Source organism: Heteronotia binoei, chromosome 5, assembly GCF_032191835.1.
Source record: "Heteronotia binoei isolate CCM8104 ecotype False Entrance Well chromosome 5, APGP_CSIRO_Hbin_v1, whole genome shotgun sequence".
Classification (NCBI taxonomy): domain Eukaryota; kingdom Metazoa; phylum Chordata; class Lepidosauria; order Squamata; family Gekkonidae; genus Heteronotia; species Heteronotia binoei.
In genome coordinates, this window is record NC_083227.1 from 65,192,952 (window position 1) to 65,218,820 (window position 25,869).

The 25,869-nt window shown below is 41.4% G+C and overlaps 1 protein-coding gene across 3 annotated transcripts in view; it reads left to right on the forward strand.

The window, feature by feature from the left end:
* The window catches only part of LOC132572475 (contactin-6-like), a 421,055-nt gene that overhangs the window by 283,581 nt on the left and 111,605 nt on the right, over window positions 1-25,869 (forward strand). For all 3 annotated transcript variants that reach the window (XM_060239569.1, XM_060239567.1, XM_060239568.1), the window contains one exon: window positions 21,119-21,297. In XM_060239569.1, the coding sequence (XP_060095552.1) occupies window positions 21,119-21,297 (179 nt within the window). The remainder of the gene's footprint in view (window positions 1-21,118; window positions 21,298-25,869) is intronic.

Below are 25,869 nucleotides of genomic sequence, written 5' to 3' on the forward strand. Positions count from 1 at the left end.
AAAAACAAAACCTTATAAGCACTATGTTTACAAACAAAAATACCATCTTTTAAATCATAACTATAATTTTCAGTTGTTTCCACGTTTGTCTTTGATTTCAGAATTACATTTCCATCTCCAACTGTTACTCTTAACATTGAGATTACAAAAACAATCCAAATTCTTTATGCCATGGTTTGACACATCAAGCAGGGATCCATAAAACACCCTGCCACGTTGGGGGAATCCATAGAAATGCTTTCTCTAATACTACTGCAATATATTATCTTCCTCAGGTGATCAGGAGGACAGGACCTTTCCATTCAGGATAAGGAAACTTCTGATAGGTGACAAGTGGTCTAGGCAGTTGTTCTTCTGACCTAAAATAAAGCTCAACAGGAATATGAGACCCTGTTATGGGGAATAAACAAAAATTTAATGCATAAAGCACTTTAGCCATGACTGTGGGAACATCTGCTGTTGGAATCCCTTTTCCCTCCGTCTGGCAATACAATAGCGATATAAAGATCAAATGAGCTCTCTCCACAATAGCTTGACCTGTTGAATTGAAAGGAATAGCATGAGTTAATTTTGTTCCCCACAATTGACAAAAATCTGCAAATGCTGTAGAAACATAGCTAGGCACATTGTCCATTTTTAAACATCCTGGCCTTTATAACTGCAAAAGCTCAAGTACAATGTTGAATAACATGACATGATGTTTCTTCTTTCATGGGCATAGTCCAGATAAAACCCAAAGATGTGTTTATGGTGAGATGCAACTTGTTAAGAGGAGCTAATGTTGACACATGAATCACCAATTGCCAAACCTGGTTGGCCTGAGCTTCTCGAAAATTCACTGCATCAAAAGAAAAGCTAATAGAAGTCTTACAATTAAAAAAAACACACAGATACAATGTCTCTTGCTTGTAACATCGAGGTGAAAAACATTCTGTGCAAGGTCTTTGCAGACTGATGGAATGCAGCATGTGACTGAATAGGATTGTCAAATAAGGAAAAAACATTATTCTGAAGAGATGCATCTGCATGTGCATTTCCTTTCACCAACATCCCTGGTAGACCAGAGCAGAAACGAATGTGCGTGACAAAACAGAAAGCTCTTCTCTCCTGTAATAAAAACTGAACTGACAAAACATTTCACACAACTCTTTGTCAATAGATGGAACCAAATAAAACAAAGGTAAATGCATCATTAATCTGAACACATATTAAGTATCTACTACAAGAGTAAAATCATTATTTTTAAACAACTGAAATGCTAAAATTACAGCAGCCAATTTTGACCACTGGGCTGATGACTGTGAATCAGTAAAATTCACTTCCCACACTCTGGAAATCCATCTGTAAAAAGAAAGTTAACACATCTTGCAAAGGGTATGGAAAAACAAGTTAGTTTTAAGGCATTTGGGAAAACAACAACAAACATTTATCTTTGGGGGGGTGTTACAAAGAATTGTTCCTAGAAAACCCTCAAAAGCTATTTGGAACTCTGGAGTAGTCTGCAACAACCTGTGAAAAGGGAAAATAAACAAGATTAATATCTTTTCCTGTTAACTGGATTGGATTACTTCTGGATTTAAAAACAAGTCAGAGATTGCTATAAGCTTTGAGTACAAATTCCTTGAAAAAGTATGTGGTAGATGAATCCATTCCACAACAGCAATTTCTTCAAAGGTAGACTTCAATCTTTTCTGTAGGAGATGAATGTCCAGCAAGTGCTAAAAATAAAGGTGACAGTTCCATGGTTGTAAACGCTAGGAAGGCCTAGCCCAATTAATGTTTGCCAGTGTACTTTGTAATTGTATCAATGTCAATGTCTTTTAAAAGCTGTAATTGTAGAAAAACTGGAATTGATAAAGTTGTGGAAAACTTGTGCCCTAAATACATATAAGGACTTTGACGTTGAATCTTTTCTGGTGCAATCATAAGCCATATTCTTGAAACACTTGTTACTAAAAAAAATCCATATGATGACTTAATGTCCACTTTCAGCCAGCAGAATGTCATCCATATTTCCAGTGTATAGGCAGGGCATGTAATGACACTGCTGGATTTAATGATCCTTGAGCAGCTTGAACTGCAGCTGCTAGGAGGCAAGATCCCACATTTTGGCACACTTTGAGCATAGATTGAATATCAGTGGTTGGATTGCTGTAGATAGGTGTCAAAGCTGCCTTGCAATCCTCATTAGCATTTTCAAAAGACAATTGCTTTCCAGCCCCAGCACTGTCAATCTGCCTCTGCACTGCCCTCATAAGTCCATTAACAGATTCAGCATAGGGTTCTGTAGCACCTTGGCTTGTGTTCTGGAATGTATCAAATCTGCCACAAACAGCTAGCTGTCCTCCCACACTTGAACCTTCTGGAAAAACAACTTCACTTTGGCCTTGATGTTCTGTATCTGGGCCTCCTTGGATATTTTCATCCCCCTCCTCCAGCACAGCAGCTTGGAGATCTGTAGTTAATTGTGCTGGCCTCTGCATTTTTGGAACAAGAGCAATGCTGTTGAGTAGCTGCTCATTTGAATCTGAGCCATCTGGTGATTTAGGGGGTAGATGAATTTCATCACAGCCAGAAGATGTAACACAAAACTCTGAAGGCAATGGTAACAGAATCTGAAGTAAGACTCCAGAAAGCATTGCTCCAGCCTCTGTCTGCTGATTAAATAGAATGTTGGTGGGCTTAAGCCCTTCTAAACATGCTTTTACTTTGCCCCAGGTGCACAGAACTTTGGCTGTGATTTTTGGATGATCCTGAAAAGCATTCCCTATTTTTTGCCAGTCTTGTATTGTTAAACTTTTACTCTCAGGAAGCCACAAACAAATATCTGTTATAGCTGTAACTAAATCAAAAACATCAGACTTTTTGACAACAAGTCCTTCTTTGGAAAGAAGACAGTGTAAATATTTTCTGAGGCTGGCTGAGCCAGCTGATAAGGAACAACCCATTTTTTCAGGGTCTGTGTGCTCTTTACTTGACAAATCACATCCACCGATGGGATCCTTGTCTGGATGAATAAAATGTCTTTGAAGCCCTTCCTCGGGCGGAGTGGAGTGATTTTCAAGCAATAAATCAGCCTGAGCAGCACATAACGTAGACCCCATCTTCACTACAGTGTGTGTGTGGTCTAACTTGACAAGCCAACTCACCCCGTTGGGACCTTGGCCAGGTGAAGTTCGACGTTGTTGGCCCTCGCCGGGTGCAGGGTGTGAGTGATGATCAATAAATCAGGTTATCTTGTCATGCTATCTCTTCTGAGCCTCACACGGGGCACCAAATGTCGTAATGCAGAAGCTGGGACCAAGTGCGTAGATCTAGCCCACGCACTGGTGATAAGAGAAAGATTTACACCAAAAGAAAAACACACACACATGCACACAAGGAGGCACCTGGAAAAGTTATCTAGTGCTGCGCAAATCAGTCAGAAGCTTCTTCATAACTCAAAAACTCTTTATTATCTTCTTAGTTCCTACAGGACCAAAAAAGAGAGCCAAAAGGACAAAAAGCAAAGACAAAAAGCAAAAGACCCCTCCCAATACCGAGGGCTGCCTTTTATATCTTTCATGACTTAATAACATGCCACCTGTACCAGCCAATTAATTACCCTGTGTATTCTGCCCAGAGACAGTAGCTCACACATGCGTACAATAAAAAACAACAGCAAGTTTCTTTGAGACATAAATCAAACTAGGCTGCAAAACATCCCGTCCAAGTTCTTATCTCTTTCTGTTCCTCAAGCCTGCATTCCAACATGTCTTCTCTGTATTAAACTGAATGAATCCCCACAGATAGATACTTCATGCACTCCAAATAGGAGCAATCTGAACATGAGAACCTGGAAGGTAATGACTTGGAGATAAAGGTCCTTGAATTGCCATATGGAGCTTGTGTATAATGACTATGATAGGTGTTCACATGTGTCACATGCTTCCCAACTGAATAGGATAGGGTAGAAGTGTGCAGCTGTTGCCGATTGGCTCATGGTGCATTTAATCACTTGTAAAGTTTCCGGACCAGGCCTTCTGTAGATTTAATATAGACAGTAGATTATTGTCCCTTGGTTATAGCCCCTCCCCCAAATGTGAATAGTAAAACCAACACATGGGGGTCAGAAATACTCCTAAATAGACCACATGTAGATTTGCAGGCAGTAGTATGTCACATATTAACCACACTAAACTCACAGAAAGTACATTGTTATGGGTATTTGATATCTGGCATTTAATATTTGACAGCATTTAATACCTGATGTAAAATGGGATTGAGCTTCCTGAGACTGAATCTAAAAATAAATAAATAAAAAGCCCAGTTTTATATTAATGTTGGTTTGATGTTACTCATGCAAAAAGATTATTGGTAAAAGTTCATTTCAGCTCTAAAGTAAGTTCACTGTATTTAAAACACTTGAGCTGGATGCAAGAGGAAAGAATATTTTCATTATCATTTAAAAAAATTTCACAAAAAGACATCAGTTATCCTGGGGGGAAAATATCTTATATAGTCCTGTTCACAATGGAGATAGTTCTGATTATTAGTCCAACAAACCCATAAACACTTGTAAGTACAGGACTACTTGCTAATGGGTATTTGTAGAACTATGATCATAAAATGGAATTCTGCCATTAATTCACTCTGTATTTTTCCACAGTGCTTAAATTATCCCATAAAGTACTGACACTTTTATTAAAATGAACAGTAGGAAAACCGCTCTCTTTTGGAATGAATTTTTAATATGTTCATTTTACAAGGGGCCATTTTTTCCCCCTGTTAAAATAATTCCATTGCTCTGCTCAAAGGAATCACTAATAAGGAGGTCTTTTGTAATGAGTGCAGAGTCATGTGTCAAGTGGGCATAGCTTTGGTAACCAGCTAATTCTTATTTGCACTGCCACCCTAAGCAGACATACACCTTTCTCAGCCCACTGCAGTCAAAAGAAAGGTATAACTCTGTTAAGGGTAGCATTGTCATTTAAAATATCTAGTCACTCAAGTATAGGAGTGAAGCCTTTTTTGTGTGTACCTGGAGCAATGTAGTTCTTGCTCCAATCCTAACTGTTCCTTCCCAGATGATTTCAGGAATATGTAATGCCTTCAGCTCCCATGATTTTGAGATGTTTATATAGCACACCATCAGAAGCTGGCATTGCCATGCTTTTGATCTGCATGTGTGGAAGCTTCCCAGACAATGTGAGGAGACTCATGAAAGAGAAAACAAAAATGTCATTTCATAGTGAATGTAAATCACTAGATGCTAAAGAAGAAGATCTTTCTTTATTGACATAAAATATGCAAAGTCCATTATCCTCCCACACATACGCATGGAAAAATTGAAAATAATTTAAAATTTCTAGGTAATTAACGCTCTGTTTATGGATGTTATGCATATCAATTATTGCTAAAAATACAGTTGCCACACCTACTCCAAGCATAGAGTTTTAAGAGGACTTGATAAGCTGAAGTGTTAGTTGTCAAGAGACAGAACAAGTTGGAGACAGCTGACATGGAGATTTTCTGATAGCAGAACTTTAACTCAGAATCAATGACACTTGGCTCAGCTAATGAGAAGTGACCTAGACTTTTCCTGGCTGCACAGGAGCGGGGTGTAACACAAATGGTTTGTCTAAAATAAAACTTCTTTTGTTCTGAGGGATTGCCATTTTTATCCTATCCCATCCTCCTCTCTCCCACATCTAAAATGCAGCCTTTATCACTTCCTTGCCAGGGAGGTGCACAAGCTGTCTCTGTGGAAGTAGTTTGTGCAATTCCTCAGCATAAAATATGTGAATGCTGGAGTTAGGGATGTGACATTGTTTCAAGAGAACAGGAAGCACAGAAAACTTGTGCATCTTGTTCTTGTATGGCAAGATAATGTTCAAAGCTGCTTGCAATTAATATGAACCCACATTCTGGTTAAATGACATGATGGTCCTGTGTTTTCCCATTCCTTACGCTCTACAGTATGCATCACAATTTTTGATTTGGTATATTTTTACTTGTCAAGGTGGACATACATAACTGCATAGGCTTCCAGGGGGAATTTATTCTTGTCCACTCCATCCCGGCTCACCCCTAAGTTTATCCACTCTTTAGAAAATATTACCTTCCTGCTAAGCAGGCTATTGTTTCCTCTGAATTTCTTCAAACTGGCAGTAGGACTGTGTATCACCATTTTAAGATGAGGAAACAATCAGCTCAGAAAAAAGTTATACAAACCCCAGTGCAGCAACTGAGGGAAATTCCAGACACTGGTACTACAACAAATGCTCTTAGTTTGCAGCAGATTTATTAATCAATCCCATTGTGAAGTCTTTCTGACTCTTGCTCCCTTCTAGTAGTATTTTTTTCTCACTGTAGACTATAATCTTTGTCCCTGGAACAGAACAAAACACTGTGAAGTATTTATTATGTGTAACAAGTGCAAGGATGAAGCTTCTGTTGGCCTCTGTCATGTTTTGTTTGAGACAGCTTTGGTTTCATGAAGAAGGATAAAAGTTCAAAATGAGAGGGAAGAGAAACCCCATTGCAAAAGGTCTCCAAGGGCAATTCCTGGAATAATTTGTATGGAAAAGGGAAACCAGAGAACAGCTTTATCCCAGGTCTAGATAGACATGAGGTGGAAAATGATACCCCTGCTCATGGAGTCCTGCCTTTAGCTTTGGTGCTTGATTACTGACCTTATATTTAAGAAAACTGCTGAAAGGATGAAGACATGTAAATGATTCATTTTCAGCCAACAAACCATGGAGCACTTGCTTGCTTTCCCCACCATCTCTTTCCTTTTTTTGAGCTTATTTTTAAAAACAAAACAAAACCCTGAGGATGAATTTTTTGAAGTGGATGATGTTTCTGTCATCATATTCCATGTGTGAATGGACAAGATGCCTTCCCCTGAAGCTAAATGTGTGGAACTATTTTAAGAACTTGTGATGGTCTCATGAATGCCGCCTAAGATCTATATCCATCTACTACAAATCTGTTCCACTTATATTGTTCTTTTGGCCTGGTTACAACAGCAAGACAGAGATTATGGACATTTGGAAGATGTAGCTCCAATTAGGGCGAAGCAACAATAGCTTGGATATCCTTGTCCAATTTTGCTTCAGTGGAATAAAAGTAGAAAATAACAATAAAGATCCATAGCTGCGTGACAAAAACCAAGTTCTGCATAATTGAAATATTTAGTTTAATGCCTGGTATCTCATTAAAGATTCTCAAATAAAAATAGCAGCACAACTCATAGACCATATAGGCAACTATATTCAAGAAAAAATACTCCATCAGTATTCAATATGTTGTCAGTATTCAAGAGACATGGGGTTATTAGAAAAGTCTCCAAGCAGGAATATATTGACCCCTGACTCCATCCCAGAACCTGGAATAAGAGTCTAAGGCTCTGGGTTGTTCCCCCTCCCCTCCAACTTGTATCACTTTCAATTTATTCTTTATGTTTACTTATTAAAGGGAAGAGACTGGAAATTGGGGTGTTGCCAGTTTTGCTCTGAAAAAGTTCAATTTTTTCAAGTTGGGCTGTGTTGATCAGGTATTAGCTGATCACCCATTGTGTTTAGTTCTGAACTGAACAACCCTAATGTCTAGCAAACAGGTTAGTGTTTGCTGTTTTCAAAACTGTGCATGTACACTGAGGACTATTTAGATGAACACTGCATGGTAGAAGTTTAAAAAAAAAACAGTGTCAACATGCTTCATGAACAATTTAAGTGCCCGTTTAAATAATTGTCTACCACATGGTGCAGTGGTGTAGCAAGGGAGGAGCAGAACTCAGTTGGGCTGTATGACAATATACATGCACAAAGAGCTGATTGTGCTATATTAGGACCGAATAGGGTGAAGCGACATGCCAAAATGCTATGAACAGTATGATAAACAAATGAAAAAAACAGCCAGAAAATCTGCTCATGTTCTTGACTTATGAACGGGATGTCAGCTGGACTGATGGCTGTTCAAGCATCCCAAGCTGCAACTGATGAGAAGAAAAAATACACATATGTACACAAATATGAGATGTATGACAAATAGTCATTTGCAATAATTACACTGGGTTTATTCTTGTCAAGTGGAACAGTACTATCCAGTTCTACATCCTAGAAATGAAATCTCCAGTCTGGTCCGCTACTATTTTGGAAACAAATCATTAAGCTAGTGACTTTCAGATTCTTGTAGCAAAGGACAAGCCATTAGAACAGCATATAGAAAGACCATCCAGAACCCAGCCAGCTTCCTTCCCAATCAAACAATCAGTGTTTCATTGGACCAGGATGAGACAACACTGCTACTGTTTCCAAATACCAGTGATGGAGCCTGGCTGCGAAACAGACAAAACACATGAAAACAAGTGGGATCCACAAGGGCTGAGGATGACTCCTTAACAGCTCCTGCATAAAACCTCCAATGATAGCTACAAAAAGTTGATCCACAAACCACAAAGATTTGTAGGGGAAGGAAATCCCATTCTCCCACTCTCTTACTCTTGTTTCCTCTGCTCTTGTCCCATCTGCATTTGGCTTTTTTTCCCCTCTGCTTCTGCTTCCTGCTTAGCTGTGGCTTTTCGGGTTGCATCATCCACCCTCCCATTTTGTTACAGTCCTCTTGCCTAACAAACCCACCTGATCACTCCACTTGTTTAACCTTGCTTGTAATTACAGTGCCATCCAAAGCTCCTGGAGTTTCTCCTTCCATTCTTCTCTTCCCACTCTTTCTTTCTTCCTACTCCCCTCTTTTCAGTGTTGGGTGCCATTCTGAGTTGACATATGCTAAATACCACTGTTATTGTTTAGAAGTATTTTCTAGCATCATAACCCTTTAAACCTCTTTTTCTTCAAACCTGGCCAACTTTGCTGTTAGATATATGACCCTTGGCTGAAGGAATGGAACCATTTGTTTTAGTTAGCCTAAACCATATTCCATTTGTGTAATTCTTTTGAATGTTCAAAAGCATGCATTTCCTTCCTGTAGTCTGGTACACTCCAAAAATTATGCATTGGCGTTGATAGAAACAGTTTGGGTGTCTAGGTGGTAGCCTGTAATATCCTGAGGGCATAAGTGAAAATTGCTTCCCAACCTTTCCAGTGACAGAAGTGCCTTCCCCTAACAATGCAATCCTAAAAATACTTTGCTGGAATTAAGCCTCCTTTGAATAGATTTCAGTAGAGGATTCTGAGTACACTAGTTCAGGATTGCACTGGAAGCCCATACATTTTAGATCTAAACACTAGCTTGCCCTTCACAGCCTTTTGTGTAGAAGGAAGAAAAACACATTTCAAAGATTGGTAGACATTGCTGTTAAATTTATATGATACAGCACAACCCCAGGTGTGTATGTGCCATTCCATACACATAGGAATAGAAGTATGACTTGGGCATGCTCAGTAACCTACATTTCCCCCCCAATAACAGATTATATCTAGGACTGTGCCACAATCTATTGAACAAATGTATTTATCTGTATGAATTAGATCAGCTTATCTGATTTGGATTTTTGAAATGTTAGCACTGCATATCATTCAGTGGCATCAGCTGCAACAAAGGCAAATCTCAGCAACATTGACTCAAAGTCTCTGTTAAAAGCTGTTCTGAAATGTTCACTGCTTTACTGGTATGGCAAAGCAGCTTTGCATTAAAAGGCAACTGTGAAAATGTAAGGCTATTAATGTTTCAAAGCATTCTGGTGACATAATAAATCATGAAAGTCAGCCTAGTGTGTTTTCTGATGTTACTAGAAACTTAAGAATTTATAGCCATGTTCACACTTGAGTATTTTATCATATAAAGTACATTGATCCAAATATAAATAAAAATGATAAAAGCTATAAAAATTTATTTATTTATTTATTTCGATTTATATCTCGCCCTACCCCACCAAATAACAGAAGCAGCATCTGCAGCTTTAATGCAAAACATGAGCGCCCTCTCCCTAGTCTATCAAGTTCTTATTTCAGTTTCTCTTGCATACTCCTCAGCTTACTTTTCCTTATAAATTTATTGTTTCTCCGCTTCCTTGCTTATGTTTGTGCCTAATATTTCAACATTTTGATTCCTAATGAGCCACTCAAATGAAGTAAAGCTGTATTTGTTCCTTAAAAGACAGTTTGAAAGAGTATTGTGTGGTCTTCTCCATAACTGTCCCTCATCACATTCACATTCTTCTTTCAGCCTGAGCAAATGGATTTGAATTGGGCAATATTTTAGACATTTTCAGCTCAGTGAATCTATGCTTTACTTTCCCTGTTCAGCAACAAATAGCAGTCTCTGTAAACACAAGTGATCTCTCAGTTTTCTCTCCAATCTTTTTCTTTGACCAGGGTCATTTAAGCTTAACAATACCAATATATGAAATCCTTAACACAGCCAATTCTGTGGAAACTTAAAGCCAAATTTTGGACCCATGAATAGACAAGACAGATCTTTCTAAAAACCTGGGGAGGAAATGGCCCAGGTTTGCAGAAAAAAGTGTGAAAGTTGCAGGTGCTGCTTCTATTATTTAGGGGAGGGTTTAACTGTCAATGTATTTTTGTGTTTTTAGAACACAAAAATACATTTACAGTTAACTCCTCCCTCAAATAATAGAAGCAGCATCTGCAGCTTTAAGAAATAAATACCTTCAGTGGCGGTTGCTAAGCAACCACACAGCCTCGCCATAGTTCAAGCCTTGATTTCTGTCAATCAAAGGATTGGGGAGGTATAGGGATCTTTCCAGAACTGCTTTGGACTTTGAGTAGGATTGCCAGCTTGGTTGGGAAATTTTCAGAGTCTTTGAGTGCAGAGTGTAGGGAGTGTGGTGGTTGGGGAAGGGCATAGTGTCATAGAGTCCACCTTCCAAAACAGCTATTTTCAGCAGGGCATAGTGTCATAGAGTCCACCTTCCAAAACAGCTATTTTCTCCAGAGAAACTCTTCTCCATAGCCTGGAGTTCAGTCAATTCCAGGAAATCTTCAGCTACCAGCTGCTCCCTACTATTCAACAGCATCCACGACATGAAAGCCAGTGCAATGTAGAGGTAAAAGTTTCAGACTTGGATCTTGGAGACCTAGGTTTGAATCACCAGTGACCCTATAAATTAATGATCTCCAACATAATAATAATAATAATAATAATAATAATAATAATAATAATAATAATAATAATAATAATAATAATAATAATAATAATAATACTTTTTATTTGTATTCCGCCCTCCCCGCCAGGGCAGGCTCAGGGCGGCTCACAGCATAAAAATATAATATACATCAACAATTATAATTATAAAATCATCATTAAAACAATTTACAAGTTATATTAAAATTAACATAGTGGTGCTATAACATTAGGTCTTCAGTAAGGTTCAGTAGCTAGAAAACATATCCAGCGGCACTTTCTTGGCTCGGCATTAGTTGAAGGCTATTTTGAAGAGGTAGGTCTTACAGGCCCTGCGGAATTGATCTAAACATCGTAGGGCCCGTACCTCTTCTGGCAGTTGATTCCACAGCAGTGGAGCTGCAATGGAGAAGGCCCGATCCCGGGTGGCCTTCAATCTGGCCTCCCTTGGCCCAGGGATATTCAGCTGGTTCTTTCCAGCTGACCTCAGTGCGCTCTGGGGCTCATATGGGGAGAGACGGTTCCTCAGGTAGGCAGGTCCTTGGCCATATAGGGCTTTAAAGGTAATAACCAGCACTTTGTAACGGACTCAGTATACCACTGGCAGCCAGTGCAGTCCACGCAGCTCTGGCTGTATGTGCTCCCATCTTGGAAGACCCAACAACAGCCTAGCCGCCGCGTTCTGCACCAGCTGCAGTCGCCGAGTCCGGCACAAGGGCAGCCCCATGTAGAGGGCGTTGCAGTAATCCAGTCTCGAGGCGACCGTAGCATGGATCACCGTTGCTAGGTCCTGGCGCTCCAGGAAGGGGGCCAACTGCTTCGCCCGTCGGAGATGAAAAAACACGACTTGGCAGTGGCCGCTATCTGTGCCTCCATTGATAATGAAGGCTCCAGAAGAACCCCCAAGCTCTTGACCCTATGGTCCTTTTGTTCAGGTCTTGCAACAGCCTTGTTCAGGTCTTGCAAACTGAGGGCCATGAATTCCTTGACTGAGTCAATCCATCATATGTTGAGTCTTTCCTCTTGATGCATTTCAACTTGATGCATTATTGTATCTGTCCCGCCCAGCCCGGGCAGGGACTGCGCGGAGGAGACCCCCCGGCGCCTGCCAGCCACTCCAAGCCCCCGGCATCGCCCCAAGAGCCCCCCCCACCTCTCCAAGCCCCTGTGGAGGCCCCACCCCTCACCTCGACTGACGGGGCGAAAGCAGCCACCCGAGCGACGCCTCCCAGACGGCGAGCCCGGCTTCGAGTCCGTGAGGTCTGGCCGGGGCAAGACGCCGGAGAGCAAGAGGGAGAGCCATTCAGCTCGTCGCAGCACGAGACGCTCCCTTGCAGCACGCCGCTGAGGGCTGGGACGCCCGAGGCACGCCCAGTCAGCCCGTCCCCGAGGCACCTCTCCTGGGCGTCTGGGGCTTTGAAGGGGGGAGGAGCCAGAGAGGGGCAGGTCCTGGGAGGGGGGGGATGGGTCGGGAAGCATAAAAGGAGGGAGGGAGGAGGTCGCTGAGGAGAGCTGGCTGATGCGCAAAGAGGCTGCCTCGCGAGAGAGAGGGACAGGAGCCATAGCACAGCCAGGAGGGAACGGGGGCCTGCGGTGAAGTAACCCAGTGCCCACCCCCCTGTTTCTGAGACCTCCGGGGAACGCCCCAGAGTGCCCGGGTGGGGCAACGGCGACGCCGGGGGACCGGGAGGGGCACCAAAGACCTGACAGTATCTTTCAGTTACACTTGTCTTCTTATTATGTGACCAAAGTATGATAGTCTCAGTTTAGTCATTTTAGATTCTAGTGAGAGTTCGGACTTGATTTTCCTGACACTCTACTTATTTGTCTTTTTGGTGGTCTAAAATATCCATAAAACTTTTTTCCAACACCACATTTCAAGTGATCAACTTTTTTTCCTCTCAGCTTTCGTCATTGTCCAACTTTTACACCCATATTGTCCTGCTTTCACACTGATTCATAGTAAAAGTAACAGACTTTGTTATAATATTTTGAGCATCACTTGTGTGAGAAATGAGAAGATAAAGGGTAGAATGGTTGGAGAGTGAGAATGAAAGCAGGGAACAGTGAGGAAATGGGGGTTGCCAGGAGGAGAGAAGGAAAAAATAATTTGAGAAGGGAAAAATGAGGTGCTTCCTGCAAGTCCTTGAAGGTTCACCACTGTGCAACTGGGTCTGGCCTGGGGGCCAACATTTTGCAATTGTGTCATACTTTTCCCAGGTAGAGAGTGCTCTGAAAACAAATAGCCTCAGTGGCTGTTCCTAGGCAATGACAACAGCACTGGCCCCTTCCAAGTCTTGGTTTCTGTCAATTAAAATGGGGGAAGGGCCCTTTCAGGGCTGCTTTGGCCATTGAGGGAGGTTCAGATCCAGACTTTACATAAACCACAGGTGACTTGACACCATGTTATTTCCATGACTGACCCAGAACTAGTTGCTTGCTGCTGTTCAACAGTAGCTGTCTCACAAAAGCCAGTGTTGTATAGCAGTTAGAATCTGAGAGACCCAGGTTCAGATCACCACTCTGTTCACTGAGTGACCATGGCCCAGTCACACATTATACATCTACCTCACAGGGTTGTTGAGTGGATGAAATGGAAGAGAGGAAAATGAAGTAAGGTGTTTGGGTCCCCATTGTGAAGGAAGTTGGGGTATAAATTTTAAAAAATAATATAGCTGAAGATGGCTGGCAGATAAAAGGTGTTTTCATCAGTGCCTGATATTGTTTAACAGGGCCAAACTTTTCCCTGGAAGAGGCTGCCAGGAGAAAGGAAGAAGGGAAAGATGAAGACAGATAAAGGTTGGTTGGCTGGTAGAAGAGAAGAAAACAGGAAAAAATGAGATGCTATGGGGGTTTTCAGGAAAAAGAAAATATATAATAGTGGGAGACAGGAATGAGATATCCTTCCACAAGTCTTTGAGGGTCATACACTTGTATGTATCTAATGTGTGTGTATATTGGACAGCTTCTATGATACCCACACACAATGCATCTTTAAAGTGCATATGACAATCTCTCCCTCTTCCCTCACACACAGGATTTTCCCTTTGACTCTTCTTTTTTACTGAGCAGCCCCTATATCTATTTTCTTATTTTTTGTTGATCTAGGGTTGCCTCACCCTTTTACATTATGAAATACTTTGATGCTGGCCCAGCCCAGGGACTTGAGGGAAGAAACAAAATTGCCTGCTTGTATGCTTACTTCTGTATTGGCACATGAGGGGTGTGAGGAACCAGTCAGGATCAGCTTGGAAGAAGGGACCACTGCAATTTTTCCTGTCACCTTCACCCAGTACCTCAGGCACACACACTAAAATCCTGTCAGAAAATAAACTAGGCCCCAGACATTTTTAAAATCAAACCAAAAGATATATTTATTGATTTACAAAAGGCAAGGGAGGGAGTAAAATAATAGTTATTACTTGGTATTAACTTAACAAATGAGTCGGCGGGTAGAAGTTTAACTAAATAGGCAATCTTTAATCACCAGAGATGTTAGCAGGCTGAATTACTAAACAAACTGGCAGGCTTAAGATCTATTAAAGCTATCAAGCAGATACTAAACAGGCAGGCAATGCTTCCTTAGCACTAGAGAAACACTCTAAACAGAGAAGGATTATATAACTCTGTGCTCTTAAACCATAAAAATAATAAAGGCTCACACACTCTTAGTCTTTCACATAGACTGCTGACTTGTGCCAGAAATATTTTCTCACAAACTCACTCTCACTAGCATACAGGCACACTCCAGACCTTAGACCTTTGAGTGCTTTCAGAAACCCCCCAATCCTGTGTGTCTCAGTCCCACCCAGCTAGTGACCCAGTCAGTCTCTTAGGATTCCTTCTCAGCCACATGAAGCTAGTCTCTCCCTTAGTATGTTGATGTTCTTAATTTGACCAGGAGTCTGCCCTGAAGTGCTGACAGATCTCCTCAGAGAGGTTTTCCTCACAGAAGGTGCTGGGTTTTGCCCCCTTCTTCCAATTAACTCTCTCTCTCTCAGACAGAAACCTTAACTCAGTTCTGTCTCACAAGGAACTCAGCCCACAGGCTGTCTCAGCTCCTTCCCAGTTGATTTTCACAACTGATCTCCTTCTGTACCCAGACAGAACTAACTCTGTGAGGCATTGTTCTCCCCCACAGCAAGCCTTCTGGGAATTGATACCTTAGGTAACCACGGCTGCAGCTCAACCAATCAGAGTGAACTGCTCTCTGCTCACCAGGCTAACTGCCTTAGTCCATTACAAGGGCTTCTGCAATTTCCAAAATTGAAATATTTTATTTAACTTGGAGAGGAAAAGGTCAAGTAGATTGAGGGGTAGAATGTATGAATTGAACAGATGATAAAAATTGTAATCACACTAAATTCAAGATAATTTGTTGCCAGCTAGTAGGTGTTCCTGCTTTTCCACAGGGCCTTTGAAACTTTGAGGCTTTCTTTTCAGCATCTACCTAATCACTCAAGCATAAGTTTTTGAGCTTTACTGACTCCTGAGGGTTTGAAGGCAGGGATACACAAGCATGTTCCCAAAATCCTTCTCTATAAACCAATGAAGGGATCACTCCCCACTTAAGAGATATGTCCCTTATCATTGGGCAGCAATTACTTTTCCAGACTAGAAGGTCTGTCCTTTTTACAGCTGGAATGGGGATCTTCCATGATCTTCCCACTCTTCTTTTAGCCACCTTCCCAGTCCTCAGTCAGTGCTGAACTGATCTTGAACTGTCTGTTCTCAACTGTCATCTCTAAACTGATTCTCTCCACAGAATTCCATTTGAATAGCCTGTCACTCAAAGGATTTCAGACTCTGAGGCATTAACCCTTGACAGTCTATCACAGTGCAGCAGACTAATATTTATATGTCTTTAAGGAGCCATACAATTCTGGAATTTTTATAGGAGAAATAAGCTTCTTAGCAGAACCCCACAATCACATCCCCCCCCCCCCTGTTCATTCTCAGGGTTATTTCAAACACATCACTCTGCATATGGCTTCCTCTTTCTAACATTAAAAAAAACCACTAGACAGCAAAATGTGTAGGCTAACTGACCATTGGGGTTCTTCAGCATTACATTTTTAGTTAACCAAGTCAAGTCAAATTAGCCTTTATTGGCATAAAATATATAGATATATATATCCGAGCAAATTGGTTATAAGAGAAAAGATAAAATGGAATGATTGCATACATATACATCAGGAAAAGCATAAACATAAACTATTTCTATGAGATCCTCTGGCGTGCCTTTAAAACAGAATAAAGAAACTTTGCCACTTTCTCCGTGACACTAGATGAAGTATCGTTCAAAAGATTATAGACCTTAAGTGCATCAGAACAATCAACCATGCTAACTAAAAGAGGATGTAAATACTTGTGACGAAGATCTGTATATAAATTACAATAAAGAAGAATATGAGTAACTGACTCCACACATTTTTGCTTACAGAGACAGTATCTCAAAACTCAGTGGGGAAAAAGTTTTCTTAGCCAGACTGTATAGGTCTTGGCGCTCAATATCTAGCAACCTGTTTTTAATTTGTTGGACTGCGGTGGTGAAGGACAGTATGGACAATAGTTCTAGGGATAAACCCATTGCTTTTATTTTTCTCTCAATTTGTGCTGACCAATTTGACAAATTAAATTCAGAGAGCATTTGAGAGATACAGCTCCCCGGTTCAGAGTTGTAGTGCAAGCGTAGCCAGAATTTGAAGGTCATGAGCCATGCACTAGTAACCATTAAAGACATGCCAGTTTCTAAGCAGATAACTGCATATGGGACACATTTTGGCATGCCCAGAATTTTACGCAAGAATTTGGATTGGACACATTCGATAGCACCTTCATAAAATCCAGTCCAGATTGGGATGCCATACAGAAGTTGTGAAATCACTTTGGCTTTGAATATTTTTATGGCAGCTGGCACAAATTGGTTACCTTTGACATTAGCTATCTTCACTGCATACTTGCAATGGGTAGACCAAGTCACATTATATTGAAAATAAACACCTAATTATTTAAAATACTTGACTTGCTGTATCTCTTTACCATCAATAACCCATTTGTAAAGTCTCCACTTTTTTTAGAAAACTAAGATTTTAGACTTCTCATAATTGAGCTGGAGCTTATTACTAGTAAAATACAGAACGCAACGGGACAACAGATGTCTTAAGCCCACTCTAGAGCAGGACAACAGCACCGTATCGTCAGCATAAAGTAACAAGGGTACATGTAATGCACCGTGTTTTGGACTATGGCAGTCAGGACCAGACAACTGAATAGCCAGATCATTAAGGAAGAGATTGAATAAAAAGGGAGCCCAAATGCAACCCTGTTTGACACCCTTATTGGCAGCAATCTTCGATGTTAGGTTGCCTGCTAATGAGCATTTGATCTGGCAGGTGGTAGAAGTGTGTAATCTCTTAATAAGCATAAGGGTTAACCAATATAAGGCCTGAGATTACATCAGAAATACATTTTTCCATGTTAGAGTTTGTTCTCATGATTTGTCTATGATATGTAGATACTGAGTGTATTTTGGGATGGAAAAAATATTCTCCGATTAGTCATGTGAATCAGTAACCTGAGAATATATTGTAAATATTTAATTTGTATTTCAGCTATTCTGAACCTCAGAATTGGATATAACTAGTTACATCAAGTTTTGGGGCAAATTTGCCCTAATAATAATAATACTATTTTTTAATTATTATTTCACCATTACAATATGCAAGCATAAGTGCAAAAATGCACAAAAACCCAAGAAATTTTGAATTTTACTTTTAATGTGTCTGCATATTCCATTTGTAAATTTTGCAACAATTACAATTAAGCCATGGATATTCCTCTATTGTTATGGAAAACCAAGTTTGAGGTGCTATTTAGTAGTCCAGTTTAGAAGTTTCAGAGGAAAAGTGCAGCAGATATTATTGCAGCTCAATTCAATTATTTCATTCTCTGAGGAAGTGTGCATATTCATACCTTGAATAAACCTTTGTTGGTCTTAAAGGTGCCACTGGACTCTAACTGAAGTCTACTGCTTTAGACCAACACAGCTGCCCACCTGGATCATGCTCTGATAAATTATCAGATTGGAAAGAAATTTGATCATAAAAATGGAAAACAGGCTTGTCTGGAGCTTATTTATGATGGAGGAGACATCATTTGGAAAGTAAATGAGAGGCATGTGGTATCATAATCAAGATAAAATTATGTATATTTGTAATTCAGCTTCACATTTATCAGTCAGTTCTGATACACTTCATTGAAGTGTATCACGAAAACCAAATTCACTTATTAGCTAAACAGACAAACAAAAAAGTATCTTCAAAATCTGTTCCACAAAGTATTAAATGTCATTGCTGCTATTTAGCTGATACATTACATACCTGTTTAAGGAACTATTTAATGAGGTTACCAATACCATTCAGAAGACTGAGCTAACTTTCCATTCTTCCTGGTAACTATTTTTTTTTCCTGCTTTGAGTTTTCTACATCATTTCATCAACATAAGGCAGCACATTATATACTAAAAGTTGTGTAGAGATGATATTACAACACATGTTTATGTGATGAGCAGGGATCAGGGTTTTCCAGACTGACTCATCCATCCAATCATGTGAGTAAACTTCTTCCACATTTCCATCTAATTTGATCAATAATAAGAATTTTAATGGTTAAAACCAAAGCTCAGCTTTAAAAATAAAATTCTATTTTTTTAGGAAACTCTAGATCTGCTACTGTATTTAGACTTGAAAATATTTTTTTCGGAACTTGATACTATAATAGCAGTGGGTCAAATTGGTGAGATCATATATGTAATAGTTCTGCCTCAGTATCCAACAGGCCACCTTTACTCTTTGCTTAAGTCAACAGTCCTGAATCAAGCAAGAGAGGCACATTCCAGCTCTGATGCTAGGGAAAAGTTGCTCTGGTGATGGAAGATACTTGTCCCAACAGGATTCCCTTACTGTTCTCCAACCGTCTCTTAAATAGAATATTTAGAACCTTTCCCTCTGGTAGACCACCACCTTGCTCCCCTCTCTAGATCTGAGCCAGGAGGGGCATTCAAATGGGGGCTGCACTTGTAACAACTGCAGACAGGTGCATAGACAGAAATTCAGGCAATTGCTTTTTCCTAACTAATACAGCTTTATTCTACTGACATGATTCTAAAGTAAATACAGATTGCAGGAATATGATACATACTAATTAATAAATGAAGCATGGAAATATTGTAAACCTAACAAATCCTCTGACCCCCCCTTCCCCATTGGGAGATGTTGTATATGTAAAGAAGATGTTATCCTTCACATGGTCACACCACTCCCACAGTCACGCATGCACATGCATTGAAGGAAGAGTTCATTTTCAGATATGTTTGTCTACATGTTTAAGAAGGTCTTGACCTATCTGGGCCTCGGGTTCTTTCAGCAACAGCTGGCCAGAACCTACGCAGTCAGTAGATGGGTGCTAGCACAGAAATACCATATTTTTACTTCTGGCTTGGAAATTCTACCTATCTGGCAGGATGCAGCACCAGCGCTGAGGTGAGGAGCCTACAAAAGACCAGCACCCCAGGCCAAGCGCCCCTGCCACTCCTCACCTCCTTGGTGAGGGTGAGCTTGGCAGCAGCTGCCACAGGGCTTCTGGGCTTGGTGTGCACACATTAATGCATACCATCGCTCCACCCATCATGTCTGCGGTTGAAAGCACAAATGCGAGGGGCTAAGCAATGGAGAGTAAGCACCATGCATGTGCACTGAGCTTGGAAGCCCTGTGGTGGCTGTTGCCAAGCTTGCAATTTCCTCGCCTCAGACGGGAAGATCAAACTCGTGCCCTCCCCCCAGGACTGTGCTTCAGGCAGCTGCCTCAGGCTGTCTAATGGATGTGCCGGCCCTGGCAGGATGAGATTTCTCCTGGCCTTCGTGCTGTCTCCAGAAATGACATCCTCCTTCTGCTCTCATCCATGACAATACATACCAAATTATGTAGTACAAGGGATTGTCCAGTGTGGAATTGTATTAAAGTACAGTAAAAAAAATGGAATTCCCAGGAGTAGCAGGTAATTTTCCTTATAGGACCTGTTAGCATTATAAGCAGGAATCCTGTCATATTGGCCCCATGCCCTATGTCTCAGTATGTTGCTGAAAGAAACCAAGGCCCAGATAGGTCAAGACTGTCTTAAACTTGTGGGGTGAGATACCTGAAAATGAGCTGTCCAGTGCATGTGACTAGGAGGGAGGTGTGATAGTGTAGCCAATCCCCAATTGGGGGTAGGGGATTCCCCAGTCTGGAGGCTCTCTTCCCACTTCAGGGTTATCAGAAAGTGGGGAGGGAGGAGGAAATGACTGCTGAGCACTCCATTATATCCTATGGAGACCAGTTCCCATAGATTATAATGGAGAATCAGTCTGTGGGTATCTGGGGTTCTGGGAAAGCTTTTTTTTTTTTTTATGTAGAGGCACCAAATTTTCAGCATAGCATCTGGTGCTTCTTCTCAACCCCTTTCCCCAGTTTTAAAAAGATTGGACTAAGGGGTCCAATTCTATGAGCCAAAAAAAGGTGCCCCCTTCCTTCATTATTTCCAATGCAGGGAAGGCATTTAAAAGGAGTACGGTCCCTTCAAATGTAATGGCCAGAATTCCCTTTGGAGTTCAGTTGTGTTTGTCACAACCTTGCTCCTGAGTCCTCCCACAAAGTCTCCTGGTTCCACCCCCAAAGTCCCCAGATATTTATTGAGTTGAACTTGGCAACCTAAGGTGTGTCCATGTGAAGGACAACATTATAATAGAATATAAGGTGAGTAATGGAGTGTATCTATAGACAGGCAGTTTTCTGCCCATGAAGCACGGCTTTCTCAGCTACCTCCTCCCATTGCAGCCTCAAAAGCCCCCCAAAATACAGCATTACAGCAGGAGTCATTCATAGATATCTGTTCAGGAAAAGCTTAGATCCAAGCAGTGGTATACTGAAAGTGTGGGTTCTCTGGAACCTCCAGGTTTTTTTTTTTAATGAAGTATGTTCAATTTAGCCCTGTTCCCAGTATCAGCTGGAGGAGATCTGATGGCAGCCCATTGGCCAGAAAGGTGAACACATCCAATGGAATCCTTGAAATCCCAGCTTTTCAGCAGGAAGATGAAGGTTTTTATGAATGTGTTGCAACAAACAGCCGGGGAAGTAATGTTGCTAAAGGTCAACTCTTTATATATGGTGAGTAAACTGAATTGTTTATACGTGCAATACAGTAATGCTGGAATATTCCACAGTTATCTTATTGAACATATTTATTTCTCACAGTTATCAGATACCATCATACTTTCAACATACTTTCAAACTGAGAGGCAGTTTGGTGTGGTGGTTAAGAGCAGGGAACACTAATCTGGAGAACAGATTTTGAGTCCTCACTCTTCCACATGCAGCCAGCCAGGTGACCTTAGGTCAGTCACAGTTCTCTCAGAGCTGTTCTCTCAAGAGCTGTTCTTTCAGAGCTCTCTCAGACTTACCTACCTCACAGGGTGACTGTTGTAGGGAGAGAAAGAGAAGGAGACTGTAAGCCACACTGAGATTTTGAGTGAAGGGTGGGGTATAAATCCATTCTTCTTCTGTTTATAAAATTCTCTTGATCTCATTTTTCCTTGGGTTTTGACAAACTGAACAGGTCTCATTTCCAAAATTCAACCAAACCAGGAAAGCTTGGATCTTGCAATAAATCATTGCTGATAGTGATGACTCGCAGATGGCATGATCTAGAACTCATTTTAAAGGCTACTCCACAGCAGTGATGGCAGTGAAGAGACAATATTTCTCTACCACCATTGCATCTGCACAGTGTAGATCTGTGGAACTCTTCCAGGTGGTCAAGGGCCTTTTGAGTTCTAGACTACAGGAAAAGGTGGACTGCTCTGCAATCATCTGTGACCATTTTGCTTGATCTCTCACATCTGTTCCAAATTGAATTCTACATTAGCACTGACAGGATCATATGGTCCCAGGATGTCAATTTTCCAGTTGTTTAGGATAACTTTCAACTTGTTCAATCTGAGCATGAAGACAGGATTCTTGAAAGTTTGAGACCTACCACTGGGCTGTTTAAATCTGACAGAGTGGGTGGCTAACTGGGTCTTGGGGACAGTAAATGACTCCTTGGGAGAGAGGTCACCTCTGCCTTGAAGTTACCAATAATGTGTTACTCCTAAAGAAACCTACTTGGATTTAGGAGATTTCAGTGACTAGTACCCAGTATCAAATGTATGTACTACTGGGACTGCTGAATGAAGTGGATTCTTTGGATCAATTCCAGTCTGGTTTCATGTGGGGCTGAAACAGCCTTGGCCACCCCTGTAGCAGGCAGTAGACAGGAGAATATGATTCTGTTAATTATCCTAGTCCACTTGGTGAACTTTAATGTCATCACCTATCTGTGTTGGGACTGGGAGACATCAATTGTTTCAGTCTTACCTCAAAACTAAGTTTCAGGCAGGGTACAGATAGGCAGCTCCATGTCCATGGGAGGCATCGTAAATCACACTGCCCCAAAATGGAGTGGAGGAATCACAACGAGACGCTCCTGCACGAGGCACCTGTATCTCACACAAGGGGCATTTTGGCACAAGCAGGCAGCTGTTACATACTATCCCTTTAGTGTGGTTTGGGTTTCTTTTTTCCCATATATTGTAGTGGTCATGCACATATGCATTCATGCACTAGGTGGCTATATTTAAAAACAAACAAACAAATAGGAAGCAGCCTAGGACTGATTGGTGGGTTCACACCACCAATCTGCCTTGTTTGCACGCACCTGTGTTTAGATGTCTGGAAAAACAGATTGCGGCATAAGAATTTGCTACCACTTCCCATGTGGTCACTATTTGAGCTGCCTCAGAGACACTGGAGAATGGGAGTGCGGGAGAGGGACCAGTGGCAGATGCACCTGTCTGAACTTGCTTTTTAATCTGTCTGGGGGCCGTGATTATGTCGGCTCAAATTGGCCATCTGAATTCAGCTTCAGACTGTAGTGCTAGGACTGTAGTGTAGTTCAGCCTTTTGGCCTCTGGCAGGCACGGTCCTACAAAGGTCTGTCTTTTCTCCCACTTTCATTACATCTATGTGAAGTCACTGGGAGAGGTGATCTTGAGATTTGCCACTAATATGCAGATAACACTCAGTTCTGTCTTACAATTCCAAGTAGATCCCAGGGAGGTGTGGAAACTGTGCTAGAAAGCAGTTTTGGGATTGTTGAGGGCTAACAAGCTGAAACTTAATCCCAGCAATATGGAAGAGTTAGCAGAGGGAAGATTTAACCCAGAAATTGAGATGTCTCATATTCTGGATGCGGTCTCATAAACCCTAAAAGAAAAAAAATATATATAGTGCTGTTGGACCCGGGCTTACTGTTTGATAAACAAGTGGCAGTTATAGCCAGGGTCATCTTTCACCAGGTTCTGTTGGCGAGGCACCTATGGCCCTTCCTGGGCAGGAAAGATGTTGCCTCTGCGGTGCATGCCCTAGTAACATCTAGATTAGATTATTGCAATGTGCTCCACATGGGACTGCCCAAGAATACTGTGGCCGAATTGTCATTGGGACTATATCATTCCAATCTTGTTCCATCTACACTAGCTCCAAATTTGCCTCCATGTCTAATCTTTCATTGACATCTGCCTTCGTTCCTGAGGACTGGAAGGTAGCAAATGTCACCCCCATCTTTAAAAAGGGTTCCAGAGGAGATCCGGGTAACTACAGGCCAGTCAGTCTGACTTCAATACCAGGAAAGTTGGTAGAAACCATTATCAAGGACAGAATGAGTAGGCACATTGATGAACACAAGTTATTGAGGAAGACTCAGCATGGGTTCTGTAAAGGAAGATCTTGCCTCACTAACCTGTTACATTTTTTTGAGGGGGTGAACAAACATGTGGACAAAGGAGACCCGATAGATGTTGTTTACCTTGACTTCCAGAAAGCTTCTGATAAAGTTCCTCATCAAAGGCTCCTTAGAAAGCTTGAGAGTCATGGAGTAAAAGGACAGGTCCTCTTGTGGATCAAAAACTGGCTAATTAATAGGAAGCAGAGAGTGAGTATAAATGGGCAGTCTTCACCCGGATCTCCTCTGGAACCCTTTTTAAAGATGGGGGTGACATTTGCTACCTTCCAGTCCTCAGGAACGAAGGCAGATGTAAGCAGTGGGGTGCTGCAGGGCTCAGTACTGGGTACCATGCTCTTTAACTTGTTCATAAATGATTTGGAGTTGAGAGTAAGCAGTGAAGTGGCCAAGTTTGTGGATGACACTAAATTGTTCAGGGTGGTAAGAACCAGAGAGGATTGTGAGGAACTCCAAAGAGATCTGTTGAGGCTGGGTGAGTGGGTGTCAACGTGGCAGATGAGATTCAATGTGGCCAAGTGCAAAGTAATGCACATTGGGGCCAAGAATCCCAGCTACAAATACAAGTTGATGGGGTGTGAACTGGCAGAGACTGACGAAGAGAGAGATCTTGGGGTCATGGTAGATAAATGTCAAGACAGTGTGCAATTACAATGAAAAAGGCCAACGCCATGCTGGGTATTATTAGGAAGGGAATTGAAAACAAATCAGCCAGTATCATAATGCCCCTGTATAAATCGATGGTGCGGTCTCATTTGGAATACTGTGGGCAATTCTGGTCACCTCACCTCAAAAAGGATATTATAGCATTGGAAAAAGTGCAGAAAAGGTCAACTAGAATGATTACTGGCTTGGAACACTTTCCGTATGAAGAGAGGTTAAAACGCTTGAAGCTCTTTAGCTTGGAGAAACGTCAACTGTGGGGTGACATGATAGAGGTTTACAAGATTATGCATGGAATGGAGAAGGTAGAGAAAGAAGTACTTTTCTCCCTTTCTCACAATACAAGAACTCGTGGGCATTCAATGAAATTGCTGAGCAGTCAGGTTAGAACAGATAAAAGGAGGTACTTCAGCCAAAGGGTGATTAACATGTGGAATTCACTGCCACAGGAGGTGGTGGCAGCTACAGGCATAGCCAGCTTCAAGAGGGGGTTAGATAAAAATATGGAGCAGAGGTCCATCAGTGGCTATTAGCCACAGTGTGTGTGTGTGTTTGTGTGTGTATGTGTATGTATGTGTGTGTGTATATATATATATATATATATTTATATTTATTTATTTATTTATTTATTATTGGCCACTGTGTGATACAGAGTGTTGGACTGGATGGGCCGTTGGCCTGATCCAACATGGCTTCTCTTATGTTCTTAAGTTCTTAATTGAAGCTGCTAGTATTGATTCTTTAAGGCCTATGTGGCTTGAGGCTAGGATAACCGAAGGACCACTTACTCTCATATGAACAGACCCAGGCCCTGTGGACATCTTCACAGGTCCTCCTTCAGGTTCTCTAAGGCTAGATTACTGGCAAATCCTTACATTAAAACTTTGAAACTTCCTCCCTTGTGAGATTTGTCTGTCTCTTTATTATTGTCTTCTCTTTATTATTGTCTTCTGCATGGTTTTTTGTTTTGTTTTGTTCCCTCATTACCTCTTATTTACCTTCTTCACTGTGCTTATATATCATTTTTTTTTGTCTCTGTGTGTGTAAAAAATGGGTACCTACTATACTCATGAGCAGGGCTGGCCCTAGCCCTTCTTGTGCTCTAGGCAGCACAGCTCTGCTCCCAGCCCAGTCACCAGACCTGCCACCTACTTGCGAGTAGCCCATAAGTAGGCAGCAGGCGTGGGGCTACTCATGACTAGACAGCAGGCACAGGGCCCCTCACAGGAAGGAGCAGC